The 21,318-nt window shown below is 56.7% G+C and overlaps 1 protein-coding gene across 5 annotated transcripts in view; it reads right to left on the reverse strand.

The window, feature by feature from the left end:
- IQSEC1 (IQ motif and Sec7 domain ArfGEF 1) overlaps positions 1 to 20,656 on the reverse strand; it is a 118,966-nt gene extending 98,310 nt beyond the window's left edge. The window contains exon 1 of one of the 5 annotated variants that reach the window (XM_040628396.1): positions 20,115 to 20,656. In XM_040628396.1, the coding sequence (XP_040484330.1) occupies positions 20,115 to 20,182 (68 nt within the window). In that variant the 5' untranslated portion in view covers positions 20,183 to 20,656. Of the gene's footprint in view, positions 1 to 14,013; positions 14,144 to 20,114 lie in introns of those variants that run through there. The other 4 variants (XM_040628395.1, XM_040628398.1, XM_040628399.1 and 1 more) reach the window with 4 other exon arrangements.
- Between the last annotated feature and the right edge of the window lie 662 nt (positions 20,657 to 21,318).

A 21,318-nucleotide genomic window follows, 5' to 3' on the forward strand; every position in this document is an offset into this window, starting at 1 on the left:
GCCCTCTTACACTGCTGGTGGGCAAGTAAAATGGTGCCGGCACTTTGGGAAACAATCGGGTGTTTCTTACAAAGTTAAACAGTTACTCTACGAACCCCTGGATTCTACTCCTAGATATTACCAAGAAAAAGGAAAACATATGTCCCCGTGAAAATCTTGTATGCAAATATTAGTAGCAGAATTATTCATAATAACCCCCAGAGCGGAAACCACCCAAATGTCCCGCGACCGGGTCTATCCACACGATGGACTATTATTCAGCCATAAAAAGGGATGAAGGGCTGCTCCGTGTGACACCCGGACAACCCGGAAAACGGGAGGCGAAGTGAAAGCAGCCGCGCACAAAGGTTATACGCTGCATGGTTCCGCTGATACCGACATGCTCAGAAAGGCAAATCTCTAGAGACAAAAAGTACATCTATGGTTATCAGGAGCTAGAAGAGGGACACGGCCTTGATGGGGACTAGAGATGAGGCTCCTTTTCAGGGTGATGGAAATAATTTAGAATAAAATTGTGACGTTTATACAGCTCTGTAAATATCTCTAATAATCATGAATTTATGGGACATCAATGACATCTTGGAGAATGAGTGGTGACCGAATGTAATGCAAGATCTGGATTAGGGAAAACCTTGACATGAGGGCATTCCCGAGACAACTGGTAAAGGTGACTATAAATTGTATATTAGATCCCAGTCTGGTGTCAGTGTTAGACTTCTTGAATTTGACTTTTGAACCATGTTTACGTAACAAAATGTTCTTGTTCTTAGGAAACAGACACCAAAGTACTATTCAGGAGTAAAAGTCATCGTGTTGCATGACTGCAATGACCTCTCCAATAGTTCTGGGGGGGAAAACACTATTGTGAGAGAGCAAAATCTGGCGAACATTAGTAATAATGAATTTGGGTGAAGGGTGCAGGGGAGAAGGCTGGTTGGTTTTTTTTTTTGTTTTTTGTTTTTTGGGTATTATTCTTGCAAGTCTTCTTGTAGATTGAAATTATTACGAAATAACTCTTACAACTCTTAAAAAATCCACACATAAAAAAATTATTGCATGGAACCGGAAGACCCCTGAGAGTAAACCCATGGATTCGAAAAGGAGAAAAAGCACCAATCTAGTTGTGAACACAGCTCCCATAGGGACTGCCCCCTGCTCATCACGTGTCTCTGAGATCATCCCCCACCCCCATCCCCCAAAGACATAGCTAGAAGCCAGAAGGCAGGGTTGGGACACATGCCTGTGTGCCCCTCAGCTTGCATTAATTCATTAATTCATTCATCCAACAGATATTTGAGTGCCTGCTATGTGCCAGGAATCAGCGGGGACACATACAAATGTCCCTGCCCTCATGGCACTGATGTTCAGCTGGGGTCAGGGGAGGGTCCTGCAGGAGGAGGAAGGCGGTGTGCAAACCCCTCTGCTCTGTCCGGGCCCAGTCTGGAGAGCAGGTGCCTGAATCATCTCCATTCCTCTGGATAATAAGGAAGTCAAATTCTGTCCCCACAGAAAAGAGGGTCCCTGCTTTTGGACACTGGGGTCCACAGCCTAGAGGGACCAGGCAAAAATGCTGGGTCACCTCAGATTGGCAGAGCTCAGAACAGAACTAGAAAAACAGCTGCTAGGGAGGGTGGCTGCAGGCTGTGAGTGTGGAGGGGTGTACGAATGGCGGGGGGACAGGGTGTCAAGGGAGAACCTCACTCTCCTTCCACCATAAAAACCAGCAAGGGGCTGGCCAGAGTGCTAGCCAGGCAGAGCTATCATGAGGTGCCCCTCCCCCCATTCCGATCCTGGAAGTCTCGGGGATTCCCAAGCTGGGAGCCCCTGGATTATTTTAGGGGATCTTACATCCCATATGCACACCCAATGCTGCTGGTAGACCAAACAAATACTGTTTCACACATTAACATGTTTCAAACCAAAATAGAATCTGTTGTGAATAAAATTCATAGACTTCAAATTCATCTGAAATGGGTTCTTGGTGGCTTATTGTAATTTTTCAGCCATGGATACTAACATGGGGGTGGGGAGGTTTCTTCCAAGTTTTAGTGATGTAGAGGCATCCTGCTTTTACTGGAAAAGCCTGGAGAGTGTACTTAGAGCCCCCCTTACTTCACAGTGGGGAGGACAGGGTTGGAGCAAGGGGCTGGCTCCAGAGGGGGTGGTCCTCAGGCTCCCCGCTCAGCACACCCTGGGTGCTGGCTGCCTGAGGGCAGGGCGGCTGGGAGCCAGGGGCTGGAGGGATGCCCAGTAGGGCTGGTCCTGCTCACACCCTGGCACCATGTGTTATCAGATCTCCTGCCCCCAGGAGACTGGGAGGGAGCCCCTCAAGAGCAGCGACCAGGATAAGGCCGAATCCCTTCCGGGTCCCAAGCAGCCAGCACAAGGTCAGGGTGACCACCAAGGCGGGCAGGTAGGAGGGCAGCGAGATGAAGGGGGCGGAGCTGGGCTCAGGCCAGCTGACTCCTGGCTCTCCCCTTGCTAGCTGTGTGGCCACTGAACACTTGGAACGGGGCTAGTGCAGATGGGGAACTGAGTTTAAAAAAAATTTCATGTAACTAGTTAAAACTGAAATAGCCCCATATGGCTGGTTTAGCTTCCTTCTGGGGCAGGGCAGCTCTACGGGCTTACCAGTAACACAGAACGAGACCGCTGAAATGAGCAGTGGTTTGGCGCCACTGCACTCCCAGCAGGGATTCGTGGGTCCCCGCCTCCCACGAAGGCTGGATGCCGGAGCAAGCCTTGGTTCCCTCAGCTGGTCTGGCTTGGGGACCACGCACTTCCGGTGGGTATATAAACCAGGGACTCTGTATGTCATGGGCAACCGACAGGTCTTCAAGGGTAATTTTACCAGGCTGGTTTGGGGCCTTCGTACAATGCGTATAGAACTTGCTTTGCTCACCCTAACCTTTGTGAGAGAAGAACCCAGCAAAATCCTAACGATAACATATGCTCTGATTACAAAATAGGGCTACAAATTCCCCCCATCCTGGCGCCCAGGCCCCTCTGCCGTGGGACTTGTCCCTTCCCCTTCCCACCCAGAGGGAGGTTTATGTCCCTTCCCCTTGGTCACGTGATTTCTTTGTACACTCGAATGTGGCAGAAGCGATGGTTGGGCCGGTTCTGAGGCCGCGTGTGCCTCAAGAGGCTTGCACCTCCATACTCATATTTGTGGAATGCTGCCCTTGGACCTCAGTGGATAGAAGCTGGATGCCCACTGGGGGCCACGTGGAGGGGAATGGAAGGGACCCCAGGTACAGAAGCTGGCTGCCCACTGGGGCAAGGGGCCATGTAAAGGGGTACTGGGGTGCCCCACCACCAACTGCAGACATGTGAGTGGGGCCATCTTGGACCTTCCAGGCCCAGCCGACCCTCTAGCCAAGTGTGGCAAAGGAGTGAGCCCCGGGAGACCAGCCGAACCACCCAGATTTTCCAACCCACAAGAAGAAATCATTGTGCACAAGAAGAAATCATTGCTGTTGTAAGTCACTACATTTTGGCTGGTTTGTTACACAGCTAAACGAAACAGGTACATTACACTCATCGGTAGTGAGACTGTCTGTGAGTGTCAGCTCAGGGCCAGCCCGTGGCCGCAGGAGCAGAACCACGGCCCCGAAGCATTCCCTGCACCCTGGGCAGGGAGCCTGGGTGTCCAAGAGCAATCTCTGAGGCTCCCAGGGGAACTTATCTGTCCTTTAACAGGACAGAGACTTGAGTGGGGCCAGAGGGAGGCAGCCTTGGGGAGCTGCCCTGAGGTTTGCACTTGGGCCAGGCAGGCTCCGACCGGTCACAGGCAGGACCGGAGGAGCCGGGGTGCAGAGGGTTTCTAGGTCAGCACCATCCTGCTCCTGGCGCATTTATGAAGATATTTGCCTAAAGCCACCCTTACCCGGCCCTGCCCTCCCCCAGATCCAGCTTCTTGGTCTTCCCTGCTATTCGGCTCCCCACCCTGAGGGCAGCAGATACCCCACAGACACTCCTCCAACTCCCAACTCAAGGGGATGCCGGCAGGCGGGGATCACAAATCTTCGTGCAGTGAGGATGGGGGTGGGGGGTGCCGGAGCTGTCAGCAAAGGACTCCACCTTCAGTGGACATATTGTCCAGAGGCACCAGATGGGGCCCTTCTCCCATGACTGGCCCAGCAGCCGTATCCAGCCTCCAGATGATGGAGTAGTGGGGGCACCCGCTGGGGGCCAGCTGCCACCTGGGAGGAGGGCAGACACCGGGGTGGGAAGCATGGGAACACCTCTCCACTTATCTGACCCACTACACTGGTCGACCCTCCAATTTCCAAAGGCACGTTCAAATCTGGGTCCCCACTCTGATGCAGCCACTTTCCAACTAGCAAGGAATGTGGACAAGTGATTTGGCTGGCCTCAGTTTCCCCATCTGCAAAACAGGGTGGATATTCCTACTTGACGGGGTTGCTGAGAGAATTAAATGAGCACCGAGTAGGGCCCGACACACATTCAGCATTCAGAGAAGGGCATGTTGTTCTGGTGGCTGCTGGGAAGCCTCCGGCCGCCTGGCTCCTTCCTTTGCGCTCCCGTGTCACCCCGCGGGTGTGTCAGGGCGCCATGTCGCAGCCTTGAGGTGCTCACCGCGGCCTGCTTATCTGGGACATCTGTGTGTGCAGATGAAACGTGGCTTGTTACCTAGTTCTTGACTGAAGTTTGGGCCACGACTTCTGGTGTCTCATGTTGTTTCTGGGGCCCCACCTCTTACCCCATCACCATTGGTCAGGAGCCCCCAGTGTGTTAAGCTTGTCACGGGATCCACCTTGCCAGCCCCTCCCGGCCAAGCTCACAGAGTCCCCTGACCTGTGGGAGAATGGCTTGATGATTTCTTCGAGGCCTTCCAGCTCTGACTTTCTCTGCTGCACCTGCTGGGCAGCCATAGGAGAGAGGAGGGACACGACCCTTCTATGAACCCAGTGGACCAGGAAGGTGCCGGTGCCTCCGCGAGCACATCTCATCTCATCATGGAGGCAGACAGAGCAGGCAGGGGGCCCGTTGTGAAGCCCTTGGGAGCTCTGGGTCCTGCCAGCCTCGGTTCAGATCCCATCCGTGACATTACTGACTGCACGTGGCTAGGGGACTTAACCTCACTGTCAGTTTCCTCCTCCATGAAGTAGGGGTGTTACAAGTGCTGCAGAAAAACAGACCCCCTTTGGGTTAGTGGGTGCGTCTCCACTTCAGTCGGGGGATTTCAGTGTGCCACGGCCAGCAACTGCTTTTTATTTTTATTTTATTATTATTATTTTTGAAGATTTTATTTGACAGAGAGAGAGCACAGGCAGGGGGAGCAGCAGGCAGTGGGAGAAGCAGGCTCCCCGCTGAGCGGGGAGCCCGACACGGGGCTCAATCCCAGGATCCCGGGATCATGACCTGAGCCGAAGGCAGTCACTTAACCAATTGAGCCCCCCAGGTGCCCCCCAGCATCTGCTTTTTATACCCACGAACCAGCCAGCGTCGACAGGGCCCAAACTAGGGCAGCACGTTTTAGGGACAGACGTCTTTAGGATTTCAGCACCAGATTTTTTTTTTTTTTTTGGACATTAAGAGTGTTTCCTATACTAAGTCATCCTAGAAACCAGCTACAAAGTCTTTCCATATTGGGTCTCACTCATACCCAATAGGCCCCCCCAGCGCTGAAAGCCCACCGTGACAGCACCAGATACCAGAAAACGACATGATCTGTGTGAAGGGCCCGACTGTGCCGGCACACGCTGATGCTCCCCCCAGACCAGCTGATGTTATTATTTGTGTCCCTGTGTCTCCAGAGAGGCCAGGGCTCCGGGGAGGGGCGGCGGCCTGTCTTGGGCACATGGAAGTCCGGGCTGGGGTTGTGACAGCACTTGAAGGTAAAATGTGGTTACTTACGTGGTTCTTAGAGGTTCTGAAGTTTGGGGCTGAGCCCAGCTGCCTCTCCCTGTGGTCCCCCTCTACCAGCACCACCTGCCACCCTCAGTCAGGGGCTCCAAGGGCAAGCAGCAGAGGTGGCTCGTGACCACCATGCTGCCGGACACATCCTCTCTCCCCCATCATCATCCCCCCATCATCGTTCACAGGTGGGCCTCAGCTGGCCCTGCCTCCAGCAAACGCTTAACGCATGAGATAGAATATCCCCCAGATGGGACCCTCAGGCTCTCACACCGGCCCAGCCAGACTCCCTTCTCGGGGAGGGATGCTGGAAGCCCCCCCCTCCTTTGCGTCTGAATTCCCTGGTGGCTGTCTACCCTGCTCTCCCTCTGTCACCAGCCCCATCCCCCATCTCTACTGGCCTCCTCCTTGTCCTCTGGTGCGCTCCTCAGAGAGGCTCTTGCTGACCATCTGACTAAAATGGCCTCCACCAAGTCATTCCCTGCCCCCCATCGACCCATTTATCTTCCTCACTGCAATGCCTGAAAGTATCTCCTTCAGTTGTTTGCTTACTTATTTCCTGTCTCCCTCCCCCCCACGGCTCCAGGGGGAGGAGATGTGGGTCTGACTTCCTCACTGTTTTCAGCAGGGCCTGGCACACAGTGGGTGCTCAGTAGACACTAGCTGAATGATTCATTAATAGAATAGCTCACTTGGTACGCTCCCAGGGCAGAAAGAGGAGCCACGGAGGCAGGGGCATGTCCAGCCGCCCAGCGGGAAGGAGACACACCAGAAAATCCCATCCCAGGGGCGGACGTTCTGTTAATCTCCGCAGTGACCGCTGAGGTGGTGATTAGTAAGCCGTTTTCTAGATAAGGCAACCGGAGGCCGAGAGAAGTGAAGTGACTTGCCCAAACTACACAGCTTATACACAGAAAGAGACCCATCTCGGGGCGCCTGGGGGGCTCACTTGGTTAAACACCCGACTCTTGGTTTTGGCTCAAGTCACGATCTCGGGGTCGTGGGATCAGCGCTCAGTGGGGAGTCTGCTTGAGAGTCTCTCTCTTAAATAAATACATCTTCAGAGAGAGAAAAAAGCTGCGTCCTGGGCCCAGCTTTCTTAGGATCTACAGCCGCATAAAGGAGAGTTCACCGAGCAAAGGAAGAAGCTGCAACAGCCAACATGTACTGCCACCTGCCAGGCACTGACCCAGGTACTTCCAAGCTTTGTTCATTTGTCCGCTCTGGGAGGTAATTACCGGCCCATTCTGCAGATAGAAAACTGAGGCCCAGAGCAGCTCTGTGACTTGCCCTAGGTCATACAGCAAAGCAGCAGCCCATCTAGGCTGGGTACTCAGGCTGCCAGGCTTCCCCATAGGGTGATGACAAAGGTGAGGCATGCTGTGCCCCCCCGCTGCCTCAGTTCTCCCTTTGTGCAATGAGGGTGTGGACAGAATGAACTCTGACCTGTATGATGTCATCAAGGAGGCGGGACTCTTGCCTGGGAAGCCTTAGGGCTGAAAAGGGAAGTGAGGAGTGGCTGTTTCCCCATCCCACCCGCTCCCCACCCTGGCCCTGAGCCAGGTGGGTGGTTACTTCCCTTTGACCACTTCCTCCGGAAATTCCCCAGGAAATGCCCCTGTGCCCATAGCCTGAGCAGAGGTCCAGCCTCCAGTCCCAGAAGCCTCATTCCTTGCATCCTCCTGCTAAGGTTGCCCGGAACAGAAACTAGAAGGCCCACTAATTAGCATGCTCATGTGTGTGTGCACATGTGTGTCTATACATATACACGTGTGCATACACACAAATTGCTGTGTGTGTGTGTGTACATATATACTGCTGATTAGATCAATTGTTTTATCTACATAAGAAAACAACAATGAAAACTAGGGCTGACAGTGCATTGGGGCACACTGCACCTCTCTCTCTCAGGGCCCCTTCCCCTCCCCTCTGTCTGTGAGGCACCAGCCTCCTGCCCCATCCTCTGCCTCCGGTCTCCCCCCTGCCACTCTGTCCTCCACTCAAGCTCCCATCCTCCACTCAGGGAGCTTGGGCAAACCTTGGGCAAGCCACACTGAGCTTCGAGCTCAGATCTGATGCCTTCGAGGCAGTGGAGCAGATGGTTAAGAGCCCGGGCTTTGGGGTCCAGCAGATTTGGGGTCTGAGGCCATTTGCTACCAGTGTGACCTTAGGCAAGCCACTCTATGTCCCTAAGCCTCGGTTTTCTCATATGCAAAACAGGGATCATGAGAAACCCTTCCTAATGGGGCTGACACGAAGGGATGTCACACATCGGGTCACTTAGCACAGCGCCTGGCAGGTCTTCTCAGCTCACAGTGGGGGATGCTGGATGTTTCTGCCTGCCCAGCCACCTTCTCACTTCAGGTGACGCACCCCGATTTTCTTTGGGGAATCCCCCTCCTCCACTCTTAGTCCATCTAGTTTGTGTCAGCCGAGTCCTCCCTGACTCTACAATATTTCATCCCCTTGCCAGAGTGACAGGCCCAGGGATGGGCATGAGACCCCAGCTAGACCAGTGAGAGTCTGTTCTGGGAGTTCTGCTGGAACTGTTTCTGCTGGTGAAATCATGAGAGATGAAGAAAGAGAAAAAGACGCCAGTGTTTGGAGATAGAGTTTGAGCCCCTGAATCAAACTGTACCTGAAGCCCTCACTGTTACAGAAATAGAAGACAATAAATTCAGCATTTGGCTTGAGACCATCTGTTTTTGTGGTCTGTTTCGTGCAACCAAAAGAGTGCTGGCTAATACCACCTCGCTGCTTCAAAACCCCGGACGGCTCCTCTGTGCCCACTGAGTCTAGCACTCTGGGCTCTGGGCCCCACCAGCCTTCCATTCGGGCCTCAGTTCTGGGCTTCATCCTTCCAGACTCCGTGCCACCCAAGACTGACGGCTGTTCCCCAAACACACCATGGACACTCAACCTACAGGTTCTCCCCAAATTCTCCCCCACTCTCCACTTGCCCAGTGTTGCCACTCACACGCTAGACCTGGCTCAGAGATCACCTCCCCCAGAAAACTCCTCTCAATATCCCTCCACCGCTCCAAAATGTCAATGGCACTACCCTGGCCTCCTTCCACTCTCTAACTCTATCACCAGGGTATAGTCTACTCTTATTTCCTTTTCCTCTTCAAAAAGCTTTGTCTTACCATCTCATTTAAAAAATGAATACCTTGGAGACGCCTGGGGGGCTCAGTGGTTGAGCATCTGCCTTCAGCTCAGGTCATGATCCCAGGGTCCTGGGATCGAGCCCCACGTCGGGCTCCCTGCTCAGTGGGGAGTCTGCTTCTCCCTGTCCCTCCCCTCTGCTCGTGCTCTCTCGCTCTCTCCTTCTCGCTCTCAAATAAAAAAATAAAAAATCTTTTAAAAAATAAAAGACGAATACCTTGCATCAATTAAGATTTGACAAGTTCAAAATTTGGTTTTAACTCACCAAGTTCATTTCCTGAACCTGAAGCCTGACCAGCAGACACAGGGCCAAATGACCAGGTGCCTGGCCTTGGTTGGGGGGCTGTTATAGTCTGAACCAAATGACTTCCCAGTTGGCTCAAGTCTGGGCTTGAGAAAACAGCAATTTTTAAAATGTTATAATTAAACGAGACTATTTCTTTTCCTTGGGGCTAATAATCCTTGACATTTATCGAGCTCTTTCTATGTCATTGCCCACGGCATGCCCTCACTTCACAGACGATCCTGCGGCTCAGAGGGGTTATAGCAACCAAATGGGGGGCTGGGACCTGGCCCCCCGTCCTCCTGCTCCCCCCCGCCGTGTTCTTCTGCCTGGCTTCCCTCAGCTACAAGTGAACACACTGTGTGGGGGGCAGCTCAGAAGCGGGTTAAAAATTTGCCACTTAAAGCTCAACGTCCAGCTGGTTTGCCCTGCTCGCTCATGTGCAGGTGGCCCTGCATACCCCCACCAGCGCGGGGGGCTCTGGCTTCACAGCTCATGCCCGGCCCCTGGCTATGACGCGCCCCCTATTTTGCGGCCATCAGGTTTCGGATTCACTGTGTTTGCTTCTGGCTGCCTGTGTGATAGAGGCCTCAGTGGTTAGTGTGCCGGGAAGGTGTTTCAACATGTAACTGTTTTGAACACAGTAACTTCCCCATATGTCCCTGCCATGGGTGGTATCCCAGTAGCCTCTCGATGGCCGGTCAGAGACCACTGAGCCTGGCCAACTGGTATGTCCAAAATCCGAAGTTTGTGGGGAAACATGTTTGATTGACTTAGATAAGGCGCTCTGTGCTGGCACCTGGTTCATTCTCTGCGAAGTGGGGATGAGGTAACCCTAGGGCGTGTCGTGCAGCCAGAATGAGGCAACATATGGAAGTTACAGGCACACAGCGGGTGCTCACTAAGTGCTCATTCTTTCCTGTCCTCGCTGCCTTGAAGCCAGAGCCACTTTTCACCCACATGTAGGCTCCGTTGCCCCCACCCCCTGCCCTCAGTCGCCCCCACCTCCACCTATCCCTACCGCTAAGCCCCACCAGAACTCCGCAGCCTGGCCAGCCCCACTGTGTGTGGGTCTTGAGGCAACCTGGACTCCACACGAACCCCAGCCTCCTGGCTCCCTCACTTCTCATTCCCCAGACCAATGCCTCCATTGCCTTCAAAATCTGGTTCAGCTGTCATCTCTTCTAGGAAGACTTTGGGGAGCCCATCCAGACGTGAACGCTGACATTCCTCCTCTGGTGTCCCATGGGCTTTGGAGTGCACACCGGTCTCAGCTCTGATCACCCTGTATGGTAACTTCCTCTTTTTTTGTTCCATCTCCCCCAGGGTACTGTCAACATCCCTAAGACAGAGATAGTGTGTTGCTCGTGGCAGCCTGGCCCCTGAAGCTGGCCTGTTGCTGGGTTGGGGAGAATTCTCTACATGCCAAGCACAGAAGCTGGGGACCCCACATGGAGCAGCCTGCTTCAAAATGAAGCCAGTAGGGAGGAAAGCAGAGATAAGAGTTGAGAAGTCCAAACCCATTACATAAATTGAACCCCTGGATCCAGCCATTCCTGAAGCCAGTTGGCCCTGCCGCAGACTTTTCGGTTCCATGAACCAATGAAGCCCTCCTTCTGCTTAAGCCTGTTTGATTTGGATTTCCTCTCACTAGCACTTAGAAGGGTCCTCACTGATAGACTGAGGCTAACCTGAGGCTAATCCAAGGTCAAATAGCTAAGAAACTAGCGGAGTTGAGACTCATACCAAAGTCTAGGCTCTCAACCTACTTTAGCAGCCTGTCTCTTCCCAGAAGCCTGCTGCATGGCCCTAGAGTCCAAGCCCCAGCTGACAATGGCCTTGATGGTCCCCGCAGGCCGGCTACAGCCTGGAGACCTCACTCCGGCTGACCAGACTCCTTTTACCTCTTTCCCAGAAGCAGCTGAAATTACACTGTTACGGATTTCTGGGCATTGGTTGGCTCATCCCTCAAAAGGGGCTCATGACCCTCCCTCACAGACTCAGGCAGAAGGCCCAAGAGTGCCTCACACTGACCTGGCCCCTAAAGGACTCTGAGTGGAGTCTGCAGCATGAACCCTCCTACCTGCCCTCACCTGTCTGACTCCTGCAGATGCTGTGCTCAGCAGACCCTTTCCCCAGCTTGGGGGCCGCGTGCATGGCTGGCAGGCCTCCCAGCCCGGCAATAACCCCGCATCTGTGCTGGGGTTCTAAAGGCCATACTGCTCTAGCTCTCTAACGATGGGGGCAGGAGACCTGCATGGCCTCTGCCCACTCGGAGCCCAGGGGTGGGGGCTCCCAACAGGATGAGACTGGCAGGTCCCCGGGAGATGGGAGGGCCCGAGCTGGCTTCCTGATCCCGTGTCCCACCCAAGCCCAATCCCCAGGGAGAAGGCCTGAGGAAAATCCTCGTGCCTGGAAGGATTCAGGGTCTTCACGGTGTGGCAGGGGAAGGGACAGGCGGAGAGGACCCATCAACCCGAGTTTATTTGGTACCATGAAAGAATCTTTCATGCTCGAGGAGCTGGTGGCTCGGGGAAGGCCTGTGGCTTGACTAGACTCATGCAGGTGGGCGTGCGGAGCCAGGACCCAAACCAGAGCTTGTCGGAGGCCGACATCTCCACAGCGGGAGCCCGCTCGCAGGGTCAGCAGAGGTCCAGTGTGACTGTTGGGTGTGAGCAGATTCAAGCTGAAACAGTCATGTTATAAGTGGGACTTGGTCTGGGGACTTCCAGAAGGCTCAAGGGAAGGAGCAACTGTGGAAGTCCCACGTCTCTCCTCAAAGCCTGGACTGCCCTTAGGCAGACAGCAAAGCTCAGCCCCCCGCACCCCCGTCTCTGCGGCGAGCCCCAGGAGCCCACAGCCCGTGGGCAAGACTCCGGCCCTCTCTGGCCACCGCCTGCTCTCCACATCAATTCCAGATCCACTCGCTTTTCCATTTGGTAACTGCTTCATCCTAAGCATTGGTATCTATGAACTCATGAATCTGGTATGCTGGCTGGTTTTGTTCCCCAACAGGCGATATGTATCTATGAAAACAAAACACACCCAACCAGGTACGCGTCCCCTGCCATGCACGCCCTCCTCCTGCTGCCTCCTCTGCTTTAGCACTCTTGTAGCCCCAGAGACAAGACAGTGCTTGGCCCACAGCAGGTGCGCTGCAAGTCTGTCGAATGATTGCCTTCATGAATGAATGACAACCCTGACACCCTGCAGAGTCACGGAATGCTTCACGGCTCCCGACTCCACCTGGCTGTTCACAGGTGAGCACAGAGGACTCAGGAAAGAAAGGAGCTTGTCTGGATCCCAGGTGAGCCCAGCTGTCCCGGCTCCTGGTTCCACTCTTTCGGCCCTACCCCCAGGACTGCAATGGGCCTTCCTCCAGGACAGGTGCTGGCACCCACCTGGCCAGCCTCCCCAGCTTGCCCCCAGGAGCCCAACAAAGGCAGGTAGCTGCTGGAGACTGTTGAACTGGAGGCCAGAGCCCTGGGCTCTGAGCGGCCTGACCACCCGGGGTCCTCCCACGGCCTCCCTGGCTCACTGGGGTCGTCAGGAGGCTCTACCAATGTGTCAGAGGAAGGCTTTGTTGACCTGAGAACAGAGAGCCACCCTGGGAACTCTCACTCCTGTGGCCAAGCCTACCCTGACCCCAGCCCCAACTCCCGGAGGCCAGTGGGGCAGACAGCCTCCTCCTTAGGACTGGACTCCAACCCATTACAGACGGAAAAACTGAGACCTAGTGATAGGATAGTCATGGGATCATTCACCCCAGACAGAGACTGCATGATGCGTTGAGGGGCTCGGAGTCACTCTGGGTTCAAGCCCCAACTCCCCACCTTATACCCGCTATGGGGCATGCACAGATCTCCCAACACCTCTGTGCCTGAGTTCCCACGTAACCAAAGCGTGCCAGCTATTGTCCTTTCCAAGGCTGTACTGAGGTTCCACGGGGAAGCAGAGCTGGGTGGGGAATCTCCCTGAGGGGCAGGTGGCCCCAGGCCCCCCCATGTTTCTCAAGGGGATTTCCCAAGGGACAGCACCAAAGAGGCTCACTGAATCTCTCTCATTCTGTGTATCCAGAGCTGCCCATCCACTTGGGGACTATGTCTGAAGGCCCTCCCGGCCCTGGGGGATCTACAGATCCTCAAGGTTCTACTCTGGATCATTTTGGAAAGAAGCTTCTGCTCCCTCTGCCCTGGGCCTTCTCGTGCTCAAAGTTTATGCTCTGTGGGGTGAGGGGGCGGCAGCAGGGAAAGAAACTGCACCAACGCCACTGCAGGGGCCCTCGGCAATGTGCAATCTCTGTGCGACTCAGTTTTCTCAGCTGGAAAATGGGCGTGGTTCCTTCTCAGGGTGGTTAAGAGGGGCCCTAGACCTTCCACCCCCACCAGCGCCTGGGGCTGGGCTAATGCCCAGGGGAGTGAAAGAACTTCCCTCACACAGCTGAAGCTGCCCTCCTAGGCATTGGGGGGAAACACCTGAGGCTCTCTGGGCCCAGGGTGGGCCTCTGTGCCATCCAGGCAGTGAGGAGAAGTCACAGAAAACATTTGGAGAAACACTGAACACCCCGATGAGAGCCCCAGAGACCCTGCCACAGCAGGCTGCCCTGACCATTAGCAGCCCCTCACAAGTTTCTCAGGCGGCTGAGACCTTCTCCCTCCCCCAGGCTAGAGGGTTGTACTCACAGTGTCACAGGGGAGAGGGCGGAGGTCTTCCTGGAGCCCCAGCACCCTGCCTGCCTCCACGGCCCTTGGGGACGAGCGCTGGGCCCTCCCCACTGCAGGGTCTGACGTCTGACTTCCTCCCTGTTCAGCCAGCATCAAGGAAACCACGCCCTGGGGAGAGGGTGCCAGGCACCCTGGGGCCCCCGCCCACCTCTGACTGGGCCCCAGACACTCACTGCCCAGTGGGCTCCTTCGAGGTCCGGCCAGTCCGGATGGCCTCAGCAGGCAGGCCCCAGAAACTCTGGTCAATTAATAATACAGCTCCCTCCCTGGCCAGTCTCGTGTGACCGATCGCGTTTCAGGCCACTGGAGTTTCTGGTGAGGCTGCTTTGTTCGGAGTGCCTGCCCAGCCTGGGGCTCTGGCCACAGGGGTGCTGACACTCTCACTGAGGGCCAGCCTGAGCAGGCGGGACAAAGGTGCATGACAGGTGGCCCTGGAGAGACGCTGTCCTACTTACTCTGAAAGCAGCTCCGGCCCAACCGGGACTGGGGTGGCAGGGGCCGGACGTTCCACCTCATCTCCCTATGGCCTCCTTCTGCCTGGCCCACCCTCATTCCCTGAGGCCCCGCCCTGGCCCCTCCTCCAGGAAGCCTCCTCACCCCCAGCTGGGAGGGATCTGTTCCCATCTGAATTCCCACTGCCATCGTCTGCCAGTCTGTCTCCTCTGGGTATCAATCATCGTCTCTCTTCTAGACAGTGGCCACTACGGCCTGATTGGTGTCACGTCCCCCCAGCCCACACCCCTCCCTCTCCACAGTCTCATTTCCTTACAGCAACTCCAGTGATTGTTTTAAAACAGAAAGCACATCATGTTATTATACTGCTTTAAACCCTGCCCTGTCTCTCCCCCACCCCAGTAAACTCTCAAGTCCTCACAAGGATCTGGCACTGCCAGACTCTGGGGACTGCCCATTCCTTCCCTCCTGGACCCCTGCAGGGCCTCCTCCATGTTCTTCAAACAAACACACTGGCCATTCTCCCGTCTCAGGGCCTTTGCACCTGCTGTTCCCTCCGCCTGGAATGCTCTCCCCCAGGTCTTCCTAAGCTCCCTCCTCCCTGCCACTCTCAACTCAATGCCACTCCCTCAGACAGGGCTTGCTTTCCTCTTTCTCCTTCTTAAAACAGTTTTACTGAGATCTAATGCACGTTCTACAAAATCCACCTATTCAGCACGCAACGATTTCCGTATATTCACAGAGCTGTGCACACATCACCACAATCTAAGATTAGAGCATTTCATCATTCCAAAAAAGAAACCCTGTTTGCATTAAGCAGCCCTTCTAGTGCCCCCCCCCCCAGCCCCTGGCAACCGCTGCTTTACTTCCTGCCTGTGTGGGCTGGCCCACTGCCAGTGGTCTCTGTGAGCGGCTTCTCTCACGTGCATAATGTTTCCGACGTGGCTCCGTGTCGTGACGCGTAGCAGCACCTCGTTCCTTTCCGTGGCTGCGTAGCATTCCATCGTGTGGACAGATTCAGTCTGCGTGCTCTGCAGCCCGTGGGCAGCTGGGAGAGGCCTTTCCTCACCACCCAGGTCCCGTGCCCTCTCTGCCCCAGTCACTCAATCCACCCTCCCCGTTTCATCTTCTTGCCTGTAATTCCTGTCCGAAGACACCTCCCATCCGTTTGCTTGCTTACTGCCTCTCTGCCCCGAACGTCGGCTCCGTGGGCCTGGGCCGTTGCCTTACTCCTTGCCATATCCCGGCGTCTGGCCCAGGCCTGATGTGGAACAGGGGCCCAACAAATATTTATCGGCCGACTGAACAAAGCTTTTCCAGGGAGATGCCGGTGCCATCTCCCTGCCCGGGTCAGAGGACACCTGCTGCCCTCGCCAGGAAAGGCCTCAGCCATGACCCAGCTTGGGGACCAGCAGCTTGAGGCCCTCGAGCCCCAGGTTCCTGCTCTGTCCAGTGGGATGGTGGCTCTCACACGGTGGACATTAACTGGCTAGATGTGAGGCCGGACACTGAGCACCTGGCACAGGTCTTCAACCCCACACAAAAATTAGATGGGGGCGATGGGCCATAGAGCAGCATGGGGATGGGCGGGGGGTAGGGGGAAGGGAGGGGAAGGGGAAGGCAGGCCTGCAGGGCTGAGGCGGTAAGTCCCACATACGAAAGGGTAAAGCAGCTGCCAGAAGAGTCCATGTGTGCTTTGGGCAGTGTCTGTGCAAGGGGTGGTGGCAGCTGGGTCAGCCCTGCCTAGGAGCTCCCATCCCATCCCATCCCATCCCATCCCATCCCATCAAAAGCTCCAGACCCTGCCCAGAGAAGGACAGGGATAGCCGGGGCCTGTCCAGAAGGGGAAGGACGTGGGGAGGGGACTAAAGACCCTGTCCTCAGCCTCAGGGAATCCTGGCCACTACAGGCTCTCCCGGGACAGGGAAGCAGATGGGCTGGGGGCCCGGAGAGCAGGGCCGGGCCCCCCAGTGTGTGTTTGTGTGTATCGGGGGGTGGGGGCACATCATGGGAAGAGGGGTGTCAGCTCCAAGTGGGAAAGAATTTCCTTGCATCAGAGCTGCCCAGCCCTCGCCCAGGCGGGGAGGCGGTGAGCTCCCTGTCCCAGGAGGTGTGTGCACACGGCCTCCCGCAGAGGGCATCAGATGGCTAATTGTCCAGGAAGCTCCCTGGAAGCTCCCAGAGCCTGGCTGCCAGCTGCTCCCAGCCCTCCTCCCCAGACGCACCATGGCAGGGGAAGGGTGGGGGTGGGGCTTGCTCAGCAGAACCCCCTGCCCCACCCCCACCAGCACCCCAAGTGGGCTGCCTCTGTCCACCAGGCAGCTCCCCTGCCCCATTAGCCCTCAAGGCACAAAACGATCTGCTGTTCCCAAAATAACACCAGATGCAAAAGTGATTTTCCAGCCCGGCCCCAGAGGCTGAGGATTACCGATACCACAGACTAAGGCCCGTGACAGACAGGAGCTTAGAGGTGTTTGCTCAGAGACGGAGCCACCATGCAGCACCTAGCCTGCCCGGGCAGGCCCACGGCCTCAACTCATTTAATCTCACAACAGCCCTGGAGGCCGCTTGCACCGTAGAAAGGCGCTGGACCGGGATTCGAACTCAGGCGGGCCTGACTGCCGAGCAGGCATTCTCTACTCCTGCACTGTGACCCTGGGACTCAGGGGGACGAAGGGGACAGGCATCACAGGGAGGCGCTCCACTGGGAGCCCACCAACGGAACCCATTTGCGATCTTCCCAAGAACCACCCAAGGAAACAGGCCCAGAGGGCTTTAGCAACTCGCCCCAAAATGCGTATCTGAACAACCTAGCTCCGCTGGCTCTGGGCCCTGGTGCGCGCCGCTCCTAGCTGTCGTGTTCTCTCTTGGAGATCTGGGGCCAAAGGCCCAGAGACCCTGCCCCCGGCTTCTGGGCTGCAGTCACTGAACCGCTGGGCAAAGGGCCAGGGCTGGCTGGCCAGCCGGCAGCCTGCTCCCCGCACACACCTCTTGCTTTTCCAGATGTAAGCGGGTCTGGGCCAGGGGCGACAGTCTCGGGCGGAGGGGAATGTGAAGACGCGAGTGGAAAACTATGTGCTGTCCGATTGCAACCCTCCAATTTGTCACTGTGGCTGCCGCCAGCCCCGCCTCAGGCCGCAGACCTGCTGACTCAGGTCTTCCCTGGCTGCTGAGGGGGGCTGGGATCCCAGCGAGCGCCTGCTCTGTCCATCTGTCTGTCTGACTCGGAGAGTCACCTCGGCCCTCCTGGTGGCCTCCCAACAAAACGGGGTGGGGGTCCAGAGAGCCGAGCGAGTCTCCTGGAGCTCCCTGAGGGCCATCTTCTCCAGCTAAGCACGGAGGTACGCTGCACTGACAGGTGCTAAGTGGGGGTTTGGGGCCAACCCAGTGCCAATTATGGTGTCCACACCCACCTGGTGCTGTCTTTGGGAGTAAGACGGCCACCCCACCAGTGTTCGTACCAGCCCTGCGATACTGGACTGCCCAGTTCCACTGTCGGGCTACTGGGCCAAAAAACACTCTCGGAGCACTTAGCATGAGCCACATAAGGCTCCAGCCCATAGCCCTGACTGGTAATTATCCCCTGGGCCGTTATCCCCACTCTGCAGATGAGGGAACTCAGGCGTGGAGTGGCTGGTCTACCAGGCCCTGTGAGGCCGTGCTACTCCTCCTTGGACTGGGTGAGCCTCTGGCAAAGCATGGCAGGGCCTCCCAGTGCTGGACCCCCTGCACCCTGTAAACAACACTTGAGGTTTCCATAGTGCCAATCCCCGGAAACCGCAGGAGAGAATGAGACACAGGGAAATCGAGCTGAGGTTGGAGGGGAAGGCACACAGCACACTCACCACAGTCCGGAGACTCACCCCCTGCCTTGGCCTGCCTGGCCGAGGCGCCAACCCGACGAGGTCTATCCCAGGGTCTAAGGAGGGACAGGTGGCCCCTGACTCACTGCTGGGGTGAGCTTTCCTCTCTCTGTTCCCACAGCCAGCCACAACCGCATCCAAGAGAATGCCTCATCCCTCACTGTCTGCCCTGTTTTCCCAGAGCCAGACCCGAGGACTATCCCTGCCATGCCTCCCACCTTCACCCACCCACCTTTCCAGGCCAGAGGCCCAGGGTCCCAGACCCTCTCACCCAGCAGCAAAGACAACCGCGGCCACTGTAATGATGATTTCCTACCACGGTGAGTGCGGGCTGAGGCGCTAGGTTTCCCCTTTCTCTTTGGCTGCCAGGAAGCGCAGCAATTTTCACCTCAGCAGAAGAACCTCAGAACCCTGCTTATCTCTGTCCCATGCTACTTTTTTCTTCCTAGGTCATGACATTCTGTTCTATATTGTGCCTCACTATCCCGGTCCTGAGGTTTTATTTGATTTATCGTAGGTATTTCCTCTAAGTGATCACAAATATTTTGGAAAAGAAAGAAGGAAGAAAGGAAGGGAAAGTTTATATAGTTTAGAAACCAGATGATAAGGGTGGGAAGAAAGAGGGAGAATCTTCCAATCCCTTACTCTTTGTCAAACCTCCCCTCGGTGACAAATACGCCCTTAGGTGGTATGAAAGAGCTGTCTTCCAAGCAGCTGCCTCCAAGCCCCTCCCATACAAACCCTGGCCCCACCTAATCCCCCGTTACAAACAAGACCCAGCCTTGCCCGAGATCACAGTTTCCAGCTTCCGGCTCCCTGGTCTGAATCCCTTCAGCGGGTGCGGGGTCTGGCGCCGACCCAGGACGGGCCCCCTCCCCAGGGGGCAGAGGGCCCTGCTCTGCCTCCATGCGCGCTGGCGTGCACAGCGGCTCCGCTCCACGCACACGTCCATCGGCCATCCGGCGAAGGGGAAGGACGAGAGCCAGAGCTGTGGTGATCACACCTGAGGCTTACCCAGCGCTGGCCGGGCGCCAGGCCCTGTTCTTTGTACACCACCCCACTGAAGCCTCACACTAAGCCTGTAAGGATCTGCAGGTGGGAAGCTTTGGCCACAGAGATGTGGCCACTTCACGCCACTGATAACGCCAACGCCAGTTTTAAACTTGGGCAGCCTGGGGCCTGCGTCCGGGCTGAGTTCTCAGCCCCTCGGCAACGGCCCCGGACAGTCACCCGACATCACCCCACGCTGCACTCCGAAGGAGCGAGTGTGAGCCCCATTTCACTGACAGTAACAGGCTCAGAGTGGCCAGGGGACAGGGCCAAGGTCACCCAGCTGTGCCCAGTGCCAGTGTGTTATGTAACGAACGCCCGTTCCCGTGCACCCCGGGGAGTCTGCCCGCCATACCCCACCTGCCCCTGGCAGCCTTCGGTGGGCACGCCGGGTCCCGGCCAAATGCCCGCACACTCCCTGACTACTGTTCCATGCTCTTCCCCTCCTCCCTCCACACTAGAGACTCTGAGTTTCTCCGGAGGGCACCAGGCATGACCTTTTCTGCCCTCCATCTCTGCTTCCCCCCGGGCTGGAGCTGTCCTGGAGCTCGCAGAGTCCGTACAAACCGGCCAGCCGGGTGCCCAGCCTCCCCTCCCACCAGGCGATGGCCGGGCAGAGCCGTGTCCACACACACACACACACACACACACACACACACGTACACACACGCGCGCACACACGTCCCCTGGTACCTGAGGGTCCTCACGGAGATGCAGTACTTCCACATAAGGCTCCACACGGCGCTGCCGCCACCCTTCATGCCTGGCTAGTTGGGAAAGCCAGCGGCCGAGGGACCCACAGCCACTGCCCTCCGACCCTGGTCTCCTCCCAGCCAGGGGCTGGCTGTCTTTGCTGGCTCTCAGGTCACTTCCTTCTTCATGGTGGGAAGAAGAAAGACAAGGCCTAAAAGCCAGGGGAGAGGGGGAGGCGCTGGCTCCCAGAGGCCACCGTAAGTCCCAGCCACCGGCCTTGCTGTCCCCAGGCCAGCCTCTGTGCACTGGCCCGTCCGGCTGCTGTGCGCAGACCCTCCTGGCTGAGTGGCCCTCTCGCACCAGACCCCGTAGCTTCTGCACAACCTTGCGCCTGCCTCCTGCCAGGAGACAGCAGTGGCTGTGGGCCAGGGGAGCAGTGAGTCACTCCAGGCGGGACGGGTGAGGGGCGTCTGCCCGGTGAGGGAAAGTGCCGGTCCTGTGTCCAGAGGCTGGCCTGGGACGGGAGAGGCTGAGCCCGAGAGGGAGGGAGGTGGGCGGGGAGGCGAGGGCGGGCCCACATCCTCCCCCATCTCCCCAGAGGCCTAAACCCAACACTCGCCCAGCAGCCCGGCCCAGCAGCCCGGCCCACCCCAAGCATCGGGCCAGGAGCTGGCCAGGACAGCGAAAGGGGCTGCTCTGCCTGCTTGGCTCCTGGGGGAAACCTGGGGTGTACAGGAGACAAAAGAAAGACAAAGTCAGGGCTGCTTCCTGGGTGAGTGGCTGGCCCACGAGGGTCTCCATCTGTTGGGAGAGACAAAGTTCCCAGGCCTGGCCAGGCCACTTCCTTGCTGTGTGACAGATAATGCTGTGTGTGGCCAGCCCCTTTGACCTTAATTTTCCCTGACCACCTCGGGCTCATGAACTCCTGGGCACGGGTCTAAGCTCTCCACGGGGCCAGAAAGAACACATCCAGGTCTCCCAATGGCCTTATGAAGTGGATTTGATCATCAGCTCCGTCTGATATGTGAGGCAACGGAGGCACAGATGGGGGCAAGTCACTCACCCCAGGTCACAGCCCTAGGAAGCCGGGGAGGTGGGCTTCGTGCTGTGGCAGTCTGGCTCCGGGAGCAGCATTTCTGGGTAGAGATGGGGGTAGAGGGGGGCTGGAGGGCTTCAGCCCTTTGGAGCAGCCTTGGGGGCTGGG

The sequence above is a fragment of the Ursus maritimus genome, unplaced genomic scaffold (assembly GCF_017311325.1).
Source record: "Ursus maritimus isolate PB19 unplaced genomic scaffold, ASM1731132v1 scaffold_14, whole genome shotgun sequence".
In the NCBI taxonomy this organism is placed as follows: Eukaryota; Metazoa; Chordata; class Mammalia; order Carnivora; family Ursidae; genus Ursus; species Ursus maritimus.